Below are 19679 nucleotides of genomic sequence, written 5' to 3'. Positions count from 1 at the left end.
TTGCACTCATTAATAATGGTGCTGTCATCATTTCATTTATTTGATCTATAGATATTTGGTTACTCGTAATATTATAAATGAGCCAAAATAAAAATATTCTTAGGTTCTCATCCCAACTTTACTGAAAAATTTGAGGGGGGGGATAAATTTTATTTTTTATTTTTCCTAAAGTAACTGTCACTCATGCCCCAAAAATAGTGTTGTTGTTATCATCATCTATGTGTGCTTGGTAAATGGTTTTACTAGCAAAAACATAATGAAACAGCTTTATCAAAGTATATGTGTCTTTACTGCTACATCCTTACAAGTTTTCATCAAGTTGGAACCATTTTTCAAAGAAATAGCAGCAAAAAACTATGATTTACAAAATAAAAGTTTCTGAATAATGATATTATTTTACATTGGGTCTGGTTAAGACATGGAGTATTTCCAGTGATTCAAGTCTTCGATTATTTTTTTTTCAAATGTATTTGAAAAATCAGATAGGACAGGGAAGAGAATTTAGGAATTTTTTTATAATGACCTTAAGTAAAAGTTTTTTATCTTTATGAAATAAAGTAAAGCAGGGACTGATTTTAGAGTTATGACCCTAACCATATGAGATATAAGGGGATAATAAAAACACTTTTCTGTTTTCCAAGCAGTAACTTAAATAAAATGTACAGATCTCAATGAAATTGTATTACAAGGTTCTATACCCTGGGAAAGAAAGTTTGGGTTCATTTTCTGATTTAAATGATGACCCCAAATTATTGGGATTAATGTTACAAAAAAGGACAAAAAAACAAACATTTTTATCTGGTTTCCACCCAATAACTTGATCAGATTTGTATTAAATTCTCCTGCTGTTTTCCATATCATAAAAGAAAGATTGGATTTAATTTTCATAAAATCTGCAGTCTTTGGAACTGCATTTAGACTAGAATAAATAAGATAGATAAAAACTCAAAAGTTGTTACAATGTATGTATGGTTTGATTTATGAATTAACAAAGTGATTTAAATATTTTGGAAAACGTCTAATAGAAAGTTTTAAAAATTCTTTTACTACTTTCATTCTTGTTTATGTTGTGTCAAATATTTAATCACAGTTCAGTGCTGTATCAAAGTTGAAAGTTGTGTCCATAATTGCCCATATTTTCAAGATTTTGATTTATGGTTAATCAAGCTGCACCCTGTGAAACATTTGTACTGATTTTTTTTAGTTCACCTCTGAATTAGCTCACCTTGACCCTAAAGATAATTTATCCTGGAATGATATTTAGAATTCAGATGCTAGTGATATGAATAATGGTTACTAGTGCTTATAATACATTTTTATATATGTATCTTTATTTGATGAAGTGTTTGACCAAAGAATGATAATTTTAATTCTTTTTTTTGCAGATGTTACTCACAAATTTAGTCAGTGTTGTGGGAAAAACATATCTATTAAAAATAATGGATCTACAGCTTCACGTAACAGAAACTTTAACCATGGCATAATATTCAGTTCCGACCCACTGAAAAGAGATGAACTCTTTGAGGTATATCTGTTCTTTTTATTTAGCACAATTAGAACTTACAACAGGTTTTTATATGTAATATAAAAGTTCAGGAATTGAAATTTTTTTTTGATATCAAATTGCCAAGGACTTTTAAGAAGTTTCATATACTGGCCCTGGGCCTTACAGAAATTCCATATATTGGCCTAGGGCAAATTGAATTTCATATCACTGACCAGAATAAAAAATAATACATGTGCTTAACCAGTTCTGGGAAAACACAAAATTACTTCCATATGGTGAATGAGACACTTTTTCTGTAAAAGTTCTAACAATATTCTATGAAATTTAAATGAAAATTGTTCTTTTTTCTACAGGAATGTATTTATATGGCCTTCTCAGAAAAAAAGGTTTTTTTTCTCATAACACTGCATTACAATGCAAAATCTGATACTTATTACTGTTCTTAACACTTTTATCATGTAAATAATGAATATTTGTCATTTTATATTAGTTTTTTTATACACAGAAATATTTTTTGCTTTAAATACTAAACTCAACACTCTCTAAATGAAATTTCAAACATTTGTATGGTAGATTCTTGTGAAATTACAGTCACATGACAAGACTGACATACCCCATTATGAGGAAAGCAGGAATTATATACAAGCATTTTAATGACAAATTCATGATGATGAATACTCGTAGTAGATAATTTCAGTAGGCATATCAAGGACAGTATTACTATTCTGTAGAAAAACAATGATAATTGTATTTTAAATATGGGAAAAAATCCTATCTTTATTTTAGATTAGAGTGGAAAAACTTTCTCGGACGTGGTCTGGTTCCCTACATATTGGTGTAACCAGTCTAGCTATATCAGATACTACTCCACAGTCTCTAGTACCTGCACGAGCCACAGAACTTGTGTCTAAACCAACATGGCTTGTGTTAGGGTCAGAGGTCCACAAGTGTGGCACAATAATTAAAGAGAATTATTCCCCTTCATTATATAGGTTAGAGGTAGGTAGGCTGTTGTATAGTTAAGTTTATTAAGTATAAAATAGATATTAAGTTATGAATTAAGAATTAGTTATGCCTTTATAATATTCATTAGATTTTCCAGCTTTTAACTCACCCGGTCCTAAGGACCATGTGAGCTATTGCCATCACTTTGCATTTGTCATTGTCTTCTATGGTTGTAGTCAACAATTCTTCAAAGCTTTTCTTCTCTGATACTTGTGTACCAATTAGAACCAAACTTGGTATGATTGTTCCTTAGGGTATTCTGCATGTAACTGATGTGGTAATTTTTTATCCATTAACAAACATGTCAGCCATTACTTAAGATTGGACATAGGGGTCAGACAGCAATTTTTGCTTATATATATCTCCAAAGTGGGGGGGGGGGGGGGTGCGTGAAGCATGACTAGATCTATCTGTGGTCAAATTTTCATGTTAATCTGTTAAGATTGCCCTATTTTGATGAAAAAACATTGTCATTGTTTCTAAAGATAGAACATAGGAGTTAGACGGCAGTTTTTTGTTTATATTTCTTAAACCATAAGGTTTTAGCCAATTTCTGACACAAATTAAAGTGTTAAGCATGATGAGATCTTTGTGTGGTTAAATTTTAGTGCAAATCTGTTTAGTGGTGGTGGAGAAATTGCCCTTTAACAATGTTTTTTTTTTATTTTTGCTGTTTTTAATGTTATTACTTTCAAACATTTTCTCCTCCTAAGTTATTGGACAGAATGCAATGAAAAATTGATATGGTTGCTCCTTAGGTATGAGCATTAGTATTTTTATCCAAGAAAAAACATAGACCCTTTTTACAAAAATTAGAATATCCCTTATCAAGCCAGGTGAGCGAGAATGGGAGGATTTTTTTCAAATTTGGTGTGTGGCTGCATATGTTGTAAGCTATTTTGGGTGATCTCGATATCAAATTCCTTTTTCTTGAGATATTGCCATTTTTCACAGAGAAAATTTTGTTACCAAAATCTCGGCTCCAAATGGATTGATTTTTTTCATATTTAGTGTGTTGCTTTATATTGATGGGGCATGCATGGTTAATGATTTAGGATGCTCTCTGATATTAACTTCCTGTACAAGTAGGGGTATCTCTACCACAACACATGTGCAACTTATGTTGGTTTATTCATGTACTTTAACAAATCTTTTAAAATCAGGTTGGAAATAGAGTTGGTGTAAAAAGATGTCAGGATAGTACAATGCATGTCTATTTAAATGGAGAAGACATGGGAATAGCTGCTTCTAACATTCCTAAGGTATCATATCAAACATTTAATTATTGTCTTAAATGTCTATCCTTCGGTGTTAAGTAGTAAAACTCACTATGAAAGTTTAATGAATAAAGTTTATTTTGTTGAATACTTTCCAATTCAGATTTAGGGGTGAAAATATAATTTTCTCTATTTGATGGAGGTGGATGTAGTTACAGGAGGAATTATACTTGTTGTTACAAGTCATTAAGTTTTATTTATTTTTTTTTTCTGTCTGATGGTATTCAGAATTCTATGCTCAAGTGTTTCTCTATGAAGCCAAAGTCTGATTGATATTTACACTTCTATGCTTTTAATAATAATCTTTAAACTGAAAAGTCAGAGAATTATTCCACTAGCTGCTACTCTAAAATGTGTATTACAGTGATCTATTTTGAACCTATATGTATTGTAGAATGTGTTTGCTGTGATAGATCTGTTTGGATCAGTAGATTCTATATCTGTCATTAGTACATCAGGGGGAGATAATCTACTTACAAGTCAAGTTTCTACATTGTCAGAATTTGTAGAGGTAATATTCTTTGTATGATTTAATAAGATGTTTTAATTGTTCATTCCATAGGAATGTGAACTTTAAGACAATACTTACACAAGAATTTTTCTGATGCTACTTTGAACTCTCTAGTATTTTTTTTAGCTGAAGATCTCTGATATTGGGTATCCTACATAGATAAGTAAAAAGAAAAATATATTTTGTCAAATTCTTGCTAGGAGAGATAATTAATTTTAAGAGTAGAAATGTTTAAAGTGAAGTAGGACAAGAAGTTTCACTTTAGTGGGTATGTTTACATTAATTTTAGTTTGATATATGAAAGCTATTTTTTTATTCACAGATTGACAAAGACTTAGACCAAGAATCATCAAATGATTTCGCTTTCCATAGTAACCATGGCAAAAATATTCTATTATCCAATGGTAATTGTTGTGCTTGTAGAACAGGAAGTTATAACCAGGCTGTCATTGCTACAAATTGTCCACTGAAACGTAATAAACTATTCCAGGTAAACAGATATCATGTTGATTATTTATTACATTAATTTTTAGGGAGATATTGTGGTATTGCATTCTGTGATAAGCAACACCATTTTCTTTTGTTTCAACCAAGATTTTAAAAAGATGATCTAACATTTAAAAAAACTGTGACTTTATGCCTTCACTTTAATCCTACTAATTATTCCTTAATTCCAATAACATTGTCTTTCTGTCTGTAACAGATATTTATAGCTATTATTGGAGTGGATACTAATTTTTTGGATATATTACTTTTGCTGGACAATTTGTTCTTTGTCTCCCCATTCTAGGTTCCTCACTTATTAACTCCCTGTTAAAAGGAGGAGTTTATTTGACAGAAATGATTGAATGGGGTATTCTAGCATGACATAGCATGCAACATCTTGCTTTTATTATTTTAGATTATATGTATTGTTTCTTGCTTTCAGATTAGAATAGACAAGCTGAACCAACGATGGAGTTCTTCAATAACAGTTGGAATTTTAGGGTTTTCTCCTGATAGATTTGTTTATCCAGTTTCTGCCATTAGTATCAAGAAATCCTGTGTGGTTGTACAGGGAAATTCTGTTTATTGTTCAGGGGTCAAGGTATGTGAATTTAGTTATCTATCCCTATTGTTTATTATTTTATATTTAGTTTTTAAGCTGGTGCATTTGTTGTGTTTAACCTTATCCATTCATGTTTGAATTATATAGATGAGACAGCTTTCTATTTTATTCAGGGTGACCTGTGATCATCCAAATTTTAAGCTTTGATTTTATACACCTTTATAAGAAAGCAAAATTTTTATATTGGTCATATAATGGTATCACCCTATTGTCGTCAATTGTTGGCATTTGTCAACTTTCATTTATTGAAAATGAACCTGTTGGATCTTTTTTGATATTTAATAAATTGTTCCTAGGGACATTCTGGAGGGTTAGATGTTTTTGCCCCACTCTCTTTGAGTTAAAGGGGTTAAAAGGGAAAAAAAATGATGTTCTCATTAGAATTGAAAGAAAAAGTTAATTGTCAGTTCCATTTTGATGACTCAGATGTCAATGTGTTCCTTTTAATATTCTGTTTTAAAAAGTTTTTTACAGGATAGACTTATCCTTCACCATTTTTGATTCGAGAGTTCTACTATATAAGGTCAATGAATACCTGTACATGTATATACAAAATGACCTACTAATCAAGTCAATGAGATGCCTAAATATGTCATTATTGCGTGTTTACTATAAGGTGTGCTCACATGTTTTAATATCAATTTTAGGCACATTTTCAATTGATATCTCTGCTTACTGCAACAACTTTCATTATTGTCATCTTTTTGGCATGAATATTAGAAGTACTGCATTAAGTAATATTTCCATTAACTGATTGACAGTCAGTACATTATTTAAATAATAAGAAGTCTTAGAAGTAAGTGTAAATACTTTCACAGCTCATCAAAAAGATTTCAACAAGCGTAAACACACCTTTAAGTAAGCTCTAAAAGGCTCCAACAACAAAAGTAATAAAATCTACAGTAACAAAATGATGACAGTTCTTCAAAATTAAACTAAAAGTTAGTATAACAGCACAAAGACACTTTAAATGACAACATCTACTGACTGGACAGGGACATGAAATCTGTGATGAGGTTTAACTAAGGCCTAAATCATCACCTTTTAATTTAAGGTCAAAAATGAACTGAAAAAATAAGCAAACACACCATAAAATTTACTCAGTAATACATCCATTCTCCTCGTGGAACTTCTCAACAAAGTGAGATATTTACTTAAAGAATGCTCAGAACATATGAAAGGACAACAACATCAAAACAACTAGCATTATGGCATGCTATATTGTGTCCAAACCAGTTATGTCCATAATGAACTGTAAGTCCCTATGCTTAAGTGTGTCAAAAACTTATTTTATGTCCACACTTGCCCCAAGTGAACAGAGTTTATTGTGCTGGATCATGCCTCACTCTGGAAAGCCCTTTGTTATAGCTTTACATGACCATTCCTCACAAATTTTCGTCTTCAGATTAAATATTTTACTTGTTATCATTAGGCTGATAATACAGTGAGACCTGCCAAACTAGGCACTTTAAAAAAAACAAGTTATAGTCCAAAGTTGTTTGGTTGAGAGGTTTCACTGTATTCAAGTCATGTTCAGTTTTCTTTTTTGATGAGTAAATTCCATGATGTTGATATCAGCTCTGTTTTGTTGATTATATGAAGTCAGGTTGATAGGTAGATACTGTAAATGTATTGACTTTTCTGCCCATCACAAAAATAGCAAAAATTAGTACATTTACAGTACTAGTATAAGTTTTCCTGACAAGTTACAAGCATGAGTATTGGAATAAAATTATCAGTAACCTAGGTTGGTCTGCTGGCCTAGACTTTTTATACGACCCAAAAAAATTTTGGGTCGTGTAATGATATGGTGCTATCGCCATTAAAACGAATCTCTGCGTAATATCCTTTCTAAAGGTCCCAAGTACCGTGAACCACGCTCCATAAATTGGAATTATAACTTTAAAGTTCTTATGGATGCCGTCGAGGACTATGCAAGAAAATGGATAAAACTAGAACAAGAAGACATTGATTCTCTGTCAGAGTGGTTAAAGGCCGTGAGGTCTTTAATTTTGAAACGAATGAAAGTTTTAAGTAGGTCAATGAGTGCCAAGGCTACATCAGTTTTCAAAGACCCCGATGTAGCAAAAACATTGTCTACTATACATGACAAATATGTTGTCGTACCAGCAGACAAAGCCCAAAACAACATTGTTTTTGTCTGCTAACCGTTTTATATCCAATGTTTATTATCAGAGGTAGACATAGAAAGTAATAGCAGTGATAAGTCCTACACTGCTACCACTCTATCCAAAGAAGAGATTATGGAAAACCATAAATCTGTGCTATCCTCTTTTGGTCTCTCTACCAAGGACGATGATTTTACCGTCTATGTACTGGATTCCTAAACTTCACAAGAATCCATACAAACAACGTTTCATAGCTGGATCTGCAAAATGTACCACCAAACCTCTTTCAAAACTTTTAACTTCTATACTCACAACTGTCAAAGAGGGTCTACAGTCCTACCACAACACTTGTTACTCCCGTAGTGGTATTAATTCAATGTGGATCCTGAAAAATTCGAATTATCTTTTGGAGACAATCAGTTCAAGACTATTATCTGAATATAATAGCATTAAAACCTATGATTTTCCAACACTGTATACTTCCATTCCCCATACTCAGTTAAAATCCCGACTTAAAAACATTATACATCGTTGTTTTTCCAAAAAAGATGGTACACCTAGATACAAATATATAGTTCTTGGTAGAGATTCCTCATACTTTGTAAGAAATAATTCCAAATCATCTTCCAAATATACAAAGGAAGATGTTTGCAAAATGCTGGAATTTTTAATTGACATTATATTTGTCCAGTGTGGTGGACATGTTTTTCAACAAACGGTTGGCATTCCAATGGGAACAAATTGTGCTCCTTTACTTGCTGACCTATTCCTTCACTCTTATGAGGCTGACTTTATAGCTGATCTGATCAGAAAGAAAGAATATCGTTTGGCTAGATCCTTCAGTCTCAGTTTCCGCTATATAGATGACGTATTATCTTTAAACAATCCTAATTTCGGGGATTTGATACATCGCATCTACCCAAAAGAACTTGAGATAAAGGATACTACAGACACTGTGAAGTCAGCCTCATATCTTGACCTACACTTAGAAATCGATGGTAAAGGAAAACTATTGACCAAACTTTACGACAAACGTGATGACTTTTCACTCAGCATTGTCAACTTTCCTTTCATCTGTGGCAACATCCCTTCGGCTTCTGCGTATGGAGTGTTCATATCACAACTCATAAGTTATGCCAGAGCTTGCTGAAACTACGCAGACTTTTTGTATCGCGCTAGAACTCTAACAAATAGGCTTCTGGAACAGGGTTATGTTGCTACAAGATTGAAGTCATCACTACAGAAGTTTTATGGTCATTATCATGAACTCGTGGATCGTTATGGTGTATCCATCAGCACCATGAAAACTGATTTATTCAACGGGTCATAGTTTTCCTTCCCTCGTTTGTCTACCCCGGATTTGACTTTTTATGAGCAACTCGGCGGGTGTTTCTAGAAAAGCAGAAGACACTTACCCTACCAGTACACCTGGTCCATGCTCCCAGTTTTTAGTGGAGTCCGAGTTGCTCATTTACTTTTGTTACTTTGTATGTATGATTTTAGTTACTTTATGTTCTTTGTTGTGTATGTCTGTTTTCCATGTCTGGTCTTTGTCCCTGGATTACATTCTTTTGATTACCGCTATAACCTTGGTTCCCTTGATTACTCTTTGTCTTTGTTGACATCATCCATAAACACTTGGTTTTTTGTGTGATAACTTGAATAATAGTCAGGTGACCTTTATTAAAGTAAATAACAAGGTACCAAACTACAAAAGGAAGGTGGTATTGATTTAAAGGTTATAGCCCCAACAATTTTAGGGGCCTAAAATAGGCATTTCATAAATTTTAACTATATAACTCAAGTAAAAGCATCAGGATGTCTATGATATTGTTCCACATATTTTTTATACAATAATGGTCAAACTGGATTGATTTTGGAGGTTAAGACTTGAACATTAGGAATTAAGGGCGAAATGGAGGGCTAGATTCATGCATTTTCCTGATGTCAGACAATAACTGAACTATTAGTAGGTAAATAGATCTTTCTGAAATTGTAATTACCACCAAAGGGAGACTGGGATTGATTTCTGGGGAAAAGACTTGAATAATAGGCCAAAAAGGAGCCTGAAACAAGTGTTTTCCTTATGTTTTGACAACAATCTGAGTAAAAATGAATGGATATCTTATAAATTTTACTATAAGGTGCATACCACAAAAGGATGATTGGGATTAATGCTTGCGGTTGCAACTTGAGCCAAGTAAGAATTAGGGGTCACATGAGCTAGAAACAAGAATTTCTGCATGATTATTTGAATAAAAGAGAATGGTTTGCTTTGAAATTTTACCACAAATTTCCATACTCTCAAAGGAAGGTTAGGATAGTTTTTGGAAGTTTTTGACTGGAACCATTTAGGAATAAGGAGCCGAAAAGTGACCGCTTTGAATCAGGTCAAATTTTTATCCTGTGTCAGATACCAAATTGTAAATCAAAATTCAAATCAGCAATGCATTGGTTTTGTAGGTTAAGGAAAAGTATGGACCAAACCTTGACCAGCTGCAGACAGGTCAGACTGTTGGGCTCCTGATAGATAATGAATTCTGTTTACATATTTATATCAACAACATAGACCAGGGTATAGCAGCAAGAGATATTCCTAGTCCTTGTTATGGATTGTTTGATCTGTATGGACAATGTGAAAAGGTATAGATCAATAGAGAAATCTGTAGTTATATACAGGCTTTATAAACAGTTCATTTAATGCCTGCAGCAACGTAGTTCATTAATGGGAGTCAGATTTATACTACACAAGCATATTTTTATAAGTTCACCTCATGTTATGGACTATTAGATTTATGATTTTGACTGTACCGGCAATGTTGAATTTTTCAAAGTATCTCCAATGCCTAAATAAATGTTCTGATGGCAATTTTGCACTATAGCACTGAAATAATGTACATGTATTATTTAATGAACTGTTGTTTCATGTATGTTGAAAAATCAACCAATCTTGGTCATTGAAATGACTGAAATCATATGTGCTGTGACCTCAAGCACTTTAGTAGACTTCTTTGTCATTTTAATAAATAGTTTTGTATATTCCTTAGAAAGGCATAAAACTACAGTGAAATATCAATCATTGAACATGCTAGCTTTTATTGAATATAAGCATGGTCTTGAATTATCAAATATTCTTTTCATAACTGTCTAGTAATTGCTATTTTTATATAATATTCTTCAATACATATTGAGTCCAAACTTTGATTTTATCTTACAGGTATCCCTTGTACCTACCGAGAGAGTTTCTCCTGTTCCCATGTGTGTCGCAGAAAATAAAGAAAAAGCCGATTTTGATGATGGTAACTATTGTCATTTTAAGAACTGTGTTAAATTGTGTATAAATAAGGAAATTCAACTCAGTCAGGAATAAATTGCCCTGTACTCCATGCTTGTAACAAGCCATACTGAGTACTTTCTTAAGCCTGTATTTTAAGATATTGAAATGCAACCCAATACTTTTTCCAAAACTATTTCTGCTGTAAAATAAAGAACAAATAAACCACTGACAGCAGCAGATGATGACTTTCAATAGTCCTTTTTCATATATTATGGAATGCTAGCCATTTTAGCAAGTTTTTCAAAGGGGTATAACCCACCAACACAAGTGAAAGGAAGAAGAGGAAACATTTTTCTTTGAAACTTGAACTACAGCTGAACTTCACTCGCTTGAACTCAAACACTCAGAATTTCTCAAACACAATTCAAAGTACCAAAATTTTCTCCTTTATTATCAGTATGAATAACCTTGGATTTGTTGAACACTTGGACTGACTAATTGGTAATAAATCTTAACAGAATAACCCTCACTACCTCAAACTTGTCAGGTTGGGTAATAAAAGGTGTAAAAAAAACTGAAAACTTATCATTAATCAAAGTGTCATTTTGGGTTATTACAGAAAATATTTATGTCATCACTATTATGGTAGCTTCAATGTAACAAGGAGCTGATTGAAGTTCGAGAATGTTCCTCTATATATATCTTTATTTCTCACATATCCAATGCATTACACTAGTACAGAGACAACATACAAATACAAACAAGACTATTTACAATATATACAAACAAATAACACAAAAAGGATGAGAGAGGTTCTGCAGATATCTAGCCAGGAGGGTAAACACATGAGTTTATACATCTAATCAATTTACAAAGCTTCAACAGGACTGGTTTTCGTTTGTTTGTAAAAAGTGAACAAAATTGAAGTATATTCGGTCTGTTAGTAAAAGTTTTTGAAATATGTTCTCTGAGTTTATCAGAGAAATAATTACATTCTAAAATGTAGTGGAATTCATCCCCAATACTGTTAGTATTACATAATAGACATATATGGTTTTGTCGCATTACATTTTGCCATCTCCCAGTTTCGATCGGTAGCTTATGATTAGTAGTTCTAAATCTACATAAAACAATAGCATTTTTGATATCTAAAATATTGAAATATTCCTCAAATTTCAATTTGGTTTTAAATATTCGATAATTAGTAAACTTTGGAGAATTTTGAACAAGAGAATACCAATCCTGTAGAAATTGGTCAATTAACCTTTGTTTTTTAACTATTGATTTCAACCAGTTTTTATTTATAAAATTCTGTGTTTCCCATACATAATTAAAACCACAAGTATTAAATATATTTTTCACATTTTCAATCCATTTGATTCGTACATTTTGATTTGTAGTCAGACAATATAATAGATTATATAAAACACGAGAAAATTTTTCTTGTTTACTGTTTAATAATCTAGCCCAAAACATCACTGTTCTGACCTTAATATCAATACCAGTAGGATGTCGGCCTAGTTCCCTATATACCATAAAGCTGGGTGTTGATTGTTTCAAGTTCAAAAGTACTTTACAAAACTTTAAGTGAATTTTCTCTAATACACATGTAGCTGATTATCACCAAACCCCCATATCTCGCAACCGTATAGTAATATCGGCAAAATCATTTTATCGAATAAGTCAAGTTGAAGTTTTACAGACAAGTTATACGTCCTTCCGAATTTTAAAATTTCATACATAGCTATTAAAGCCTTGTCTGCTAGATATTTCTTATTTAGTCCAAAATTTCCAGTTTTTGTAAGTAAGACGCCAAGATAATTAAACTCCTTAACAATTTCTATTTCTATGTTATTATAGCTAAAGTTAATGTTTGGTAGAATTCTACCCATACCAAATATCATGACTTTTGTTTTACCTACATTAACCTTTTAATTTCCATTTAGTACAATATTCATAGAAGTAATTGAGTTGGTCTTGGAGATCTGTGGGCATCTCTGCTAATAGAACGGTATCATCAGCATATAACATAATGAAAATTTTAATGTATGTATCTAATTCATGTTCTATGTTTTCAGTAATGGTATTTAATCCAACAATATTTTTACTGATTAAATAATCTTCCAAGTCATTTAGAAAAATGGAGAATAGAAAAGGTGACAAATTTTCTCCCTGTCTGACGCCATTTTCACAAGGAAAGTAATCTGATTTAAAATTATTATATGAAATACAAGATTTTATACTACTATACATGCTTAGAATCACATTGTACATTTTACCATGAATATAATTAAGTAACATCTTGTAGAAAAGGCCTTCTCTCCACACGGTATCGAAGGCCTTTTCAAAATCTATAAAATCACAGTACAGTTTCTTTTTCTCACATTTCATAATTTCAAATAACATATACAAAGTAAATATACTGTCAAGAGTTGAATAGTTTTGATGAAATCCACATTGGTTTTCTTTTATAAAACAATACTCATTTGAAAATTCATTTAGTGTATTACACAAAACGGAAGTGAAAAGTTTTCCCAGACAACTAACAATAGTGATTGGTCTGTAATTCTTCGGGTCATTGAAATCACCCTTATTTTTATAAATAGGTTTTATGGTTCCAATAACCCAACTGTTTGGGATCAGTCCTGTGTCAAATATAATATTGAAAAGTTTTTCATATATTCCAATAAACTGGTCCGATGTGGATTTAATATATTCATTAACAATGTGGTCTTCTCCACAAGCCTTGTCATTTTTAAGTTTTCTAATACAATTGTAAATTTCGTCTCGTGTAATATATGAATTAAGGTCGTTATTAATACGATCTAAATCAGGATTATCGATATCGGGTAATTCATCTCTGTCATCATATTGAGGAGCGGTATTCAAATTTTTGAAGAATTCATAAAGTTTTGAAATGTCAATATTTGGTTGACATTTCTTTTTAGAATTTTTCAAAAACCTCCAGAATTCTTTCGAATTGTTAGACTTCATATCATTAATATTTTTTGATAAATTTTTACAATACAACTTATATTTTTCGTCCAGTCTTTTTATAACGTGTTTCTGCTTGTTTCATATTATTATAATTACTACGAGACCTATTAGTCTTAAATTTTCTCTTAAGTTTACAAAAATTCTTACGGGCAAATTTACAATCCACGTCGAACCATGGTTTATTATCCCTCTTATGTTTTTCTTGGGTACTTTTACTACTTCTTATGGGTGTTGTACCAAAAGTAACCTTTCCAGATGAGATAAAAATACCACATAACTCATCTAACAAAGCATCAACTGACATTTGATTTATTACATCTACATTATCATTCACTACACTTAGATTTGATTCTAATTCTCTTACTTTTACACTACCAATATTGTTGAAAAATTCTCCACACTTCAAAGGGTCCCATTTTTTTATTTTAAAGACATCCTTGACTGTAGCATTACCAATATTTTCATGATCTATCATTTGTATAGAGCCATTTTCACCAAGGAGAGACAAAAAAAGAGGCGAATGAACGTCCGACAGTAATTTACTAGACTCCAGTATATCAAAATATACAATTGATCTAAATAAATGTGCAGAACTTATACAATAATCTATTACGCTAGATTCTCTAGAAGTAAATTTCCCAATATCTTTATCACCGCCTACTCTACCGTTAACAATAAACAATTTATTACTCTTACATAGATTTAGCAAAAGGCCACTGTACCGGTTTTTGCCACTGTCCATACTCTTTCTGTGTACAGGGATCGACAAAGATTTTAATATATCTATATCATTATCAACAAATTCTGTAATATTATTATCCCAGTGCTCCCTTTCATTTAATTCGACAAAATTAGCATCTGTACCTGTTCTAGCATTAAAATCCCCTAAAAGGCAGAAATATTCCGTAGAATTTTGAAAGGATAGATACTCTCTTTCAATTTCAGTAAAAGCTTCATCAGAAGTGTATTTGGTGTATTCTGGGGGTATATAAACAACTCCAACTATTACCGGTTGATCTAACTGAAATAATTTACCATCACACTTAAACCAGAGTACAAAGTTACAGTCAGTGTTTTTAAATTCTATCAAATTAGACAGCTCATTCTTGTAACCAACCATAATACCACCAGACCGCCTATTTGAAATATTTTTCCTATTTTTCTTTTTGAATTGATACCCAGAAAAATCTATTGAGTCAAGGTCATCGGTTTTAGTTTCTAATAAACAAATAATATCGTGTTTTCGTATCGTATTACCAAATTCCGGATAGTTAATTTGGGCATGATGAAAAAAATCAAAGAAAATTAAATGAATAATAGGATAATTAATTGGGAAGAGTGAGTAACCAAAATATGATCACGAGTGCCGAAGTACGCCTAGATTTAACTAGTTAAATCCTAAAGTGTTCTTAGCATGAGTAATCATATTTTGGTTATTCACGATAACATAAATTTAAAATATGTGAACGGCAGAATGATATTCATGTTTTCACATTTTGGCGGAGAAAGTGCAAGAGTGAAATTACTGAATTTATTACACTGGGAACATTTGGTAAATCACTCTATCTATATAATAAAACAAATTATTAACCCACAACCTCAGTCTGAAAGCTCTTAAGTGAACACAGCATTTTTAAATGTCTACAAATCAACAAAACCTTTCTGAAATGAATGAAAAATATATTCCAGAAACCAACGTTACTTCGTAGGAAATAAGCACTTTCTAACAATAAAGTCAAACTCAAACTGGCAACAACAAAAATAATATACGGAAATCTTCGAACATTTCTCAATTTCCCATTAATTTGAACACATTTGAATGATCTCTTGGAGTTTAAACTACCAAGGTTTGACTGTATAATCAATATGGTAAGTCCCTAAATGGTTTATGATAAGGTATCTAAATGTATCCAAGTACTTACTGAGCTACAATAAATTGAATATTTGAATTTGAAGTCTACTGCTCTCCATTGTTCCAATCAGACAGTAAACCAGTCTGTCAGGTTGGAGAGTTAATTTCCTTTGCGCAAATTTAAAAAATGAAGTCAAAGTTGGGAATATAAAGGCTAAAAACCACTAATTCCACTTCCCATAGGCTTCTATGCTAATTTCACAATATTCAATGGCTTCTCTGGACTTTACCTTAACTTTAACCTGCAGAGGACTATATATCAGCATGATTCTACATATGTCAGCTCACAATCCTCAGAATGGCATGTGGGGTTAGCAGACTTGCAGTGCAGTACTGGTCACCGGAAGTGAAGGGTCTATAAATAGCATGGGAAATCCCAGTGTTTTCACAAGATAGGGGTATATTTAAAAATCATTATGGAGATTAGGCTTCACATCACAAGAAGCAAAATGCACCTATAAAATGTACAGAAATGTTTTTTCCTTTCAGAAACTGTTTAAATTTTTTAAATAAGATGAGAACTTTTTTCACAGCATTATGAGGAACAGGGGTAATTTCTGCGTAGGACTATTTTTGCGTACGTTCCAAATGCTCATTGGTTGAATTGGTGGTCTGTAACCTAAAGAAAGGACTATTACACATTGATTTTTGTATTGTGAATCTGGTCTACCTACAGTTCAGAATGTTAATGAGTGGGTGAACTATTCTGGACAAATAATGACCAAGAATAAACATTACTGTGAAAGTACTATTGTTCGTGGGGTGCCAGTTTTCATGGGTAGGCCAAGCAACAAAATTTGGTTACCAACGAAAAGGAGATTTCCATTGATGGAAAACCTCAATACCACGAATTCAAGAATGCACTAACTTGTGTTTCATCCACGAAAATTGATATCTGTAAATTATAGTACTTTCACAGTATTATATTAGTAGCAGTGATTTATCAAATGTTCCTTGTGTAATATATTTTGATTGTTCACTGTAACATAAATTCTGTGATTTCACTCTGGAAGTTTCTCCTACTAAAATGTCACAATGCAAATATCAATCCATCAATCACAAAATTTAAAATTTCAATCAATTATGAACAAAAATTATATAACAAATATGATAACCATTTGAGTTATTTAACATGAATAACCGGAATATAATTTCTTGTGTCAAGAATGCTTGAAGATTTAACTTGTGGACTGATCAAGTTCAGCACTCTAAATCTGGGCATTCTTCAGCTTTCATGATCATATTTTGGTTATTCACTTTCCAATTAATTATCCTAGTAATATTATACAATTTATTTATTTCAAGAGAAATTCCTTATTGACATTTTAATATATATGTATCATATGTTCCTGAGGTCATATTGAGAAATCCTTTAAGCCACCAATGTCCTCTTTCTTTTCTAGAGTCTGTTGTGAAGTAATGATTAGGCAATTTGTTTTTGATACTGGCTTTTATCATGGATATCTCAGGTCAATCCCGTTAGGTTTATCCAGCATCCTTAGTGTAATGTTGGTTTTATTATTATTATTTTATTTTTATTTTTTTTTTATTTATTTATTTATTTATTTTATTTTTTTTTTTTGGGGGGGGGGGGATCATGAGAGTAAACTGCTGCAAACCAGGTCATTTTAGATATTCATATATCACATTCCATAAATATACTTTTACTGTCTGAGAATGAAAATCTGGTATTAGTATGATTTTTTTTAATTAAAGTCTAGTCAACAAACCAAGATAAAGTTGGTGAAGGAAAACATTATCTTAAAATATTCTTTAAATCAAACTTTCATATAGTAATATTGCATATAGAAATTTTTACAATAAGATAATTTTGCTGTTAAAATACAAATTTTGTTGCCGACTGTAAATCTGTTCTGTCCATAGCAAGCTGGAGGCCAAATACTGCTTTTTATTCATGTAAATTTATATCGTGTTCTTTTGCAGTGGTAAAGGAGAAATCAGGAGGTAGAAACAACATTGTAGAATTATTGAACATTTCTAGAAACTGTGAATATCAGAATGTGTGTTCCCGTATCAAGATACTGTTAGGGATTCCTGGTAAGTTCATGGGTCATTTTTCTAAGTTACCATAGGACTCACTAACCACTTCTAACGTTTCCATTACTTAACATGTTAATAATGTAATTTACAAAGTTTCACTGTGAATTCCCAGGACAAATGACATCTTAAAGTTGCATACCATTGCGAAGCATGGAAAATAAGGCTTTCAAAATCATTATGCTAATGGTACGATGATTGTAGAATTTCTTCACAAAATTTACTTAAATAGATGACTCTGAAAATCCACATTTTCACCTTTTCTGCTGACAGCATGGAGGCAAATTACTCACACGTGTAAACAGTATTCATATGCATTTGTAGTAAATTACAAATAATATTTTAAAGTACACATTCTCAGCTTTATTTTGAATATTTTTAATCAGAATACACTTAAATAATGCACTTACAAAGCATATATCTAGGTTCATTGTGTTTTTGAAACTACATAGGTGGGTGGCTATTTGACCTGGTAGTGGATTGTTAGTCAACATGCCATTGATCATATTGCGCCACCATTTTGATTTGACAAATTTTACAGGAGGTATAGGATTTTTGCACTTCCAACTTTTTTTTGTGGTGGTGGGCACATATGACTACAAGTTGCTTGTTATTTGTGTTTATCATATACCACAAACAAAGTTTGAGGTATATAGGAATCACCCTGTTTATTTGTCTGTCTGCCCCTCCACATTTCTTTTAAAGGGCAACTACTCCTAAACTACTGGTGGGATTTTTTAAAAAATATATAGAAAGTTTGAGCATCATATGTAAATGTGCATGAAGGATTATTGTATAAATATCACTCTGTATTAGCTATAGGTTACAGATTAAACCACTAAATCATCAGTGAAATTATACATCAGTAACATGAGAAAAATTTGAATGCTCAACTGACACTCCTTATTAATTATTTTTTTTTTATGAAACATTTATTATATTGATAAATGCCATAAAATACACATACCTGGTCATATCAACAGAAACAACTCCTAGATGATTGAACAGATTGTTTTGATAGAGATTCTAAATTTCTGATGTTTTCAATAATTCAATATAATCAAAAACATTTAAACATGATATTGTTATTGTTCTATAGAGGGCTATTTTGAGCAGTCATTGAATGTGTGCTACTGTGAGACTTGCCATAAACTTCGTTCTGAAGAAATGTATCATTGGAGAGGGGATCCCCCTAAAGAGTTCGCCTTGCCAGTGTCATGGAGTAGATTCTCATTAAAGTGAGTGAAAATAAGAAAATTTTGATATTTATGGTAGACATAGTCTATGTAAAAACATGTGGATCTATGCAGAAACCAATCAATGAATGTCTACAAGGAAGTAATTATCTTAATTAGTTTGTATAATCGAAGTACTAATTTCGAAAATACTGAACAATAAACTCTGCAATTGTTATTATTTGGGTAAGAATAATTTTAATCAATCAGTATCAATAAACATGACTGATTTCCAATATATAATTAGGATATGTATAGAAGGTTTAAGTGTTTGATAGGTAACCAGCACAAATAAACAGTCCTGCCTAATGGCCGGGCTGCCTACATATTTTTTGGGTCAGTACGTGGAAAAAAATTGAATCTAGAACTAAAGGAATCTTTTCAGAAAAGGGAAAGAATGTGAACAATTTGAATGGGTTCATAAGTTTGATGAACATTAAAAAATTGAAAGAAATGGCTGAACTGTTTATATTTCTAATGTTATGAAATGTAACACCAGTTTCTAGACTAAGAAAAAAGTTAAAAAACTAGGAAAGAAATTTGCACAGGCAGATAAAGAAGCTAGTAACATAGTTATCATATGATGTAGATATTATACAGAAGTACATCATAATCAAATAACTCACATTCTTTCAAAGTCTGGGTTTGACACCAACTACATTT

The 19679-nt window shown here is 31.8% G+C and overlaps 1 protein-coding gene across 1 annotated transcript in view; it reads left to right on the top strand.

The window, feature by feature from the left end:
* Nucleotides 1–19679, top strand: part of LOC148601917 (neuralized-like protein 4) — a 48039-nt gene that overhangs the window by 21649 nt on the left and 6711 nt on the right. The window contains exons 15-24 of the mRNA XM_088554933.1: nucleotides 1386–1525; nucleotides 2294–2506; nucleotides 3676–3774; nucleotides 4184–4300; nucleotides 4623–4790; nucleotides 5229–5387; nucleotides 10001–10180; nucleotides 10755–10836; nucleotides 17668–17781; nucleotides 18881–19019. Coding sequence (XP_088411059.1) covers nucleotides 1386–1525; nucleotides 2294–2506; nucleotides 3676–3774; nucleotides 4184–4300; nucleotides 4623–4790; nucleotides 5229–5387; nucleotides 10001–10180; nucleotides 10755–10836; nucleotides 17668–17781; nucleotides 18881–19019 — 1411 coding nt within the window. The remainder of the gene's footprint in view (nucleotides 1–1385; nucleotides 1526–2293; nucleotides 2507–3675; nucleotides 3775–4183; nucleotides 4301–4622; nucleotides 4791–5228; nucleotides 5388–10000; nucleotides 10181–10754; nucleotides 10837–17667; nucleotides 17782–18880; nucleotides 19020–19679) is intronic.

Source organism: Perna viridis, chromosome 12 (assembly GCF_037379345.1).
Source record: "Perna viridis isolate PV_CMFRI_1.1 ecotype Kerala chromosome 12, ASM3737934v1, whole genome shotgun sequence".
In the NCBI taxonomy this organism is placed as follows: domain Eukaryota; kingdom Metazoa; phylum Mollusca; class Bivalvia; order Mytilida; family Mytilidae; genus Perna; species Perna viridis.
This window is presented reverse-complemented; position numbering and strand designations above follow the sequence as displayed.